At 36.7% G+C, this 4,464-nt stretch overlaps 1 protein-coding gene across 1 annotated transcript; it reads right to left on the reverse strand.

Annotated features, from left to right (window-relative positions):
* Window positions 1–171: 171 nt before the first annotated feature.
* LOC111452356 lies at window positions 172–3,740 on the reverse strand. The gene is made up of 3 exons (XM_023093027.1): window positions 3,421–3,740; window positions 2,218–2,348; window positions 172–1,309 (listed from the first exon to the last, which is right to left on the reverse strand). The coding sequence occupies exons 1-3, from the start codon at window positions 3,640–3,642 to the stop codon at window positions 526–528; spliced, it is 1,137 nt and encodes a 378-aa protein (XP_022948795.1). The 5' UTR covers window positions 3,643–3,740; the 3' UTR covers window positions 172–525.
* Window positions 3,741–4,464: the final 724 nt, after the last annotated feature.

Genomic DNA, 4,464 nt, shown 5'->3' on the forward strand with positions numbered 1-4,464 from the left:
TTTTTTTTTTTTTTTTTTTTTTTTTTAATGCAATTACCAATTGTATAGTATTCACAGTAATTTAGAATGAAGTAAAAGAGAAACTTCGTAGTAATTAGAGCCCATTAGTTGAAAATAGAACAGTTAGTGAGATCATCAATGGTGGCATTATAATCATCTTCAACAAAGTGATAAGAAAAAGGAAGTAAATATCAACATCACTTTATTGAAAAAAGAAATGCTTTTTGTTTCACTTTTCAACGGAGTTGACCTTAATAAACTAATATACACATTTGCTTACAAAAACAAATTCTACCGTACTCATTTCACCAATTCATTGTAACCAAAACAACCTCAACCTCCTTTATGAAAACTATAATTCAAAGATGAAAGGCGAAAACAGACCTGTTATTTGACTTCTTTAATTTCTTCATAGTTGTATTCTTTCTTGAACTATAAAAGGCAGCATCAAAAAAACCTGATAAATTATGGAGCAAAAGTGGGTAGAAAATTTATCCCTTTTTTTTCCCTTTTAACCAGATGGAACTAATCGAGTGCAGCTTTGTTTCTTCGACCCGTCAAAGGTTTTGGCAAGCCTGAAGCAGTTGAAATTGCCTGTAAATCCGGTTTCAAACTCCACTTTGAAGCAGACCAAATTGATGAAGTGTTGCCATTCTCCGGATCCGGCAAACTGGATGTGCTCAATGACTTTCTTACCCCAGCAAACCCATCAACGGCCACATATGAATCCCCCAAACCTATTGGAATTGGAATCAATCCAACCGCATTGTCACTTGCCAAATTAGTTCTGCTAGATGTTTTGGGTCTTTGAGCCAAAAGGCCCTTTCCAGCCGAGGATGAGAACCCGTTACTTCCACTGCTGTTGTCATCTTTCAAGAGCATTTCAGGGGAATGGGAAAAGTCAGCTACAGATTTCTGGCGCCTTCTTACCAATTTGTCATTCCATTTGGGATCCCCATCGCCGCCAGCTTCTGCAGATTGCAGATCAGCCACCTCTACTTTCTCACCCAGAAATCCATTCACTGAACTCCTGGATTTTCGATGGTGAGGCATTAGTAAATCCAAATCCTGTGAGGTCCCAGAAACAAGCATGTCTTCTGAATCATGAGAGGCTCCTTCACTGTAGACTGCCGTGTCGAAACCATTGATTCTGCTCCTCTGGTCAGATGGTTTGAGGCCATAGTAACCTTGTAAAGAGCTCATGGCTGAGGAGATCCTTTGTTCGGAAGACTTCAGTTTGAGGGATTGGAATGATTCAAAGAAATCCGATGAAAGACGTGCACTTGGAGTCCTTTCGGAGCTGCTTTGTCTGCAAAATGATTCTCTTTTATCAAACACAAGATGATGGGTTGGCCAGCAAAATATTGGAAAACTGAAGTCTTTCTAATTCCATCTCCGCCTCTAATTTAATAGTTGTAATGGGCACAATGTACTTGACAAATCTCTTGAAATGAACGATAAGAAATTTGCATACTTGAGCATAAAGAATTCCAGGCAAAATTGAGCATAAAGAATTCCAGGCAAAATTGAGCATAAAGAATTCCAGGCAAAATTGAGCATAAAGAATTCCAGGCAAAGTTTTTGCAAATGAAATCAAAGATGCAGGATTCGTTTCCTAGTGGTACTATATTTCTGATGGATGCCATTAATGAGACTCGAAGGATATTAATTCATAATGATTTTATTTATTTATTTATTTTAATTCAAGATGAAGTTAGGGCAGCTTTAAATCTTGTATCAACAAAGCACCTGAGAACGATATTGCCATCACAATAGCATCCACTTATAATCAGGGCCACTCTCCAACCATCACCAACAATTCCTACAGCAAAAGAATTATCAGTATACACTATTCCATCCCATCACCTCCATCAAAAAAAAGAACCTAAAGGGCCCTAAGACGTCCAGGCATCAACATCAAAGCATGGCGCTGGCTCCACTCAAATTTTCTTTCTTAATGGCTTCGCTTAGTCCACTCAAAGCACGGTTCTACAAGTAGCAACACTACTTGAACCCCACCCTTAACCTCAAGTCCTATATGACCAATAACTGATGATTCTGCAAGTCACTACCATGGATCAAACAAGGCATTGGACACAGCTCAACGAGACATAGCCATAGTCTCAGGGGAAAAAATGTCAAAAATGGCAAACATGCACTCAACTTACGTCACTCGTGTGCAATAATGTGGAAACATATGATAATCAATACACGTACCCTGGTGTACTTAGCTCTTCCAGTAAGCAAGGAGAAGGAGGATGCCTTCCAGGAAGAGGAATCTGGAGAGATTTAAGAGCAAACATTTGAAAATCTGTGACTAGCCCATTCATCTTCCTTATATCTGCAACCTGGCGAATCATCAAAAACCAAAATTACATTTTTCTCCTAAATAGATCCACTTAAGTTATTCCAAAACATAACATACAAAGACGGAATGATAGTGTGCTATGCCCATTGAAGCGTGTGCTTGGATCAGCTATGCTATAAGTGCAATCAGATAACAAAAAATATGAATGAGGGATGAATGAAATGGTCCATGACTTTGGAGTAAAAATACTGACCACAACAAGAAGAAGAAAGTCGATATTCATCACAATTGCGCACTATCAACCTCTTACTATTAAACGGGGCAACCAAGTGAAGAGAAAATTTTGCCTCCACACTATGGTGGGCCACTTTTAAACCCTTGGTTACAAGTGAAGGGTATAAAATTGTCAACCACGTTCTTCAAATCTAAGTTCTAAAAGTTAACTGAGACAAGGATTTTGTCCCTTTGATTTCTTATATTTTTTCGATAAGAAAATTTTCAATTGACAATTCGCCTTATGAATTATTGTTTGATTTTAGGCCAGTTTCTCAATTTTTGTTAAATTTTATTTTCATATATGTTTGCTCCCCAACAAAAAAACTATGGCTCCGGCGCTCGGTCCCTATAAACTATAGACTTCAAAAAGGTAAAATCAAGGGGGGGAGAACAGGAAAAAAAAAAAAAAAAAGGTCTTACGAACATCTGCACATAGTCCATACAAGTCTAATGATTATCTCAGGAGGGAAAAATAATGATAATTTGTTATGATTCATTCCATTCTCGAGATGAATCCGCCATAAGCCTCATTTGATCATAACAGAAAATTTAAGGCCCGATTGAGTTCACATCGATATGGTTTTCTAAGAAATCATGCCTGCCAAAAGGGAAAGAGATAAACTCTAGCCTTGTCGGTGCAGATGATAAGATTCATTAATAAAGCAACATCTGACACGCGAATATCAGAAAAGCAAAAAGAATTTGAACTAATCATTTCCATTGTTTCTCCATCACAACAGCAATTTAACTAAAGTTGAGAACGATACAAACGAATGCTCATTACAAAAATTCCCATTTCATCAAAGAAATATCTAAAATTCTCAAGTGCGGCTTACCTCGACACCGTATTTGATTGCAACTCCAGCAAGAGTATCTAATTTCGATACTGGATGCAGGATGCAACTAGTAGGAGATGAACCCTGCGAGGTCTTCCCAGAGCTTCTTCCATTCGGCGTGCTCTCTCCTCCATAGACATCCACAAGATCTAACGCATGAAAACCATTGCCCTCGTAACTATAATCACAAATCCCATTTCCGTTCATCCGCCCCCTTTCCATCTGCGTCTCTCAAATCCACCATCCAAATCAATTTCCGTCAAGAAATGAAACCATCATTGAATCACCCAAGATTCAAAATCAATCCAAACCCACGCCAATTTCATCAAAACAACTCCACAAATCAAGACCGCCAAAAAAAAAAAAAAATCGTTTTCAAGAAAACAAACTGCAAGAAGCCGATGAACAGAAAGACGAAAAGGAAACGTAGATCCAAAATGAAAAAGAACGAACGTAACCGTAAAAGAACTTTTCCCCCTTCCGAGAAAGAAAAAAAAATATATATGAATCCAAAAATTCCCAGAAAAAAATGAAAAAATTTCGCTCCTTCCTTCTTTCATCACAAACCTCCAAAAGAAAATCCCTCGGCTGTAAAGAGTTTGACGATCATATATTAACTTTAAATATTCAAATATTTTGTTATTTATTTAATAAATATCATGAAATTTGACCGCCTTGGCCCAGCCCACACAGTAAAGCCCAAATCCAACATTATTTTGGGCCGTAATTTGACAGTGGGCCCAATGTGAAACTGTCGGAAGCGCGTGGGGACCACTGACATCACCCATTTAATAATGTTTTTAAAATAATTATTTGCTTTATTTATTACTTCTTAAAAATATATAACTTTAATTATTGGAAAAGATGTAAAAATAAAAAAATAATTAATTAATTGTAGAACAAAACTTTGAACTAAGTGAGTAGGAGAGATGTAAGTAAAGGATTGGAGTGTATAAATTAGCTCAAAATATTATAAGTTTGACATAACATAAGAATTATAGAAATTTAAAAAAAAAAAAAAAAAAAAAAAAAAAAAAAAAAAAA

This window comes from Cucurbita moschata, unplaced genomic scaffold, assembly GCF_002738365.1.
Source record: "Cucurbita moschata cultivar Rifu unplaced genomic scaffold, Cmos_1.0 Cmo_Scf00014, whole genome shotgun sequence".
NCBI lineage: Eukaryota > Viridiplantae > Streptophyta > Magnoliopsida > Cucurbitales > Cucurbitaceae > Cucurbita > Cucurbita moschata.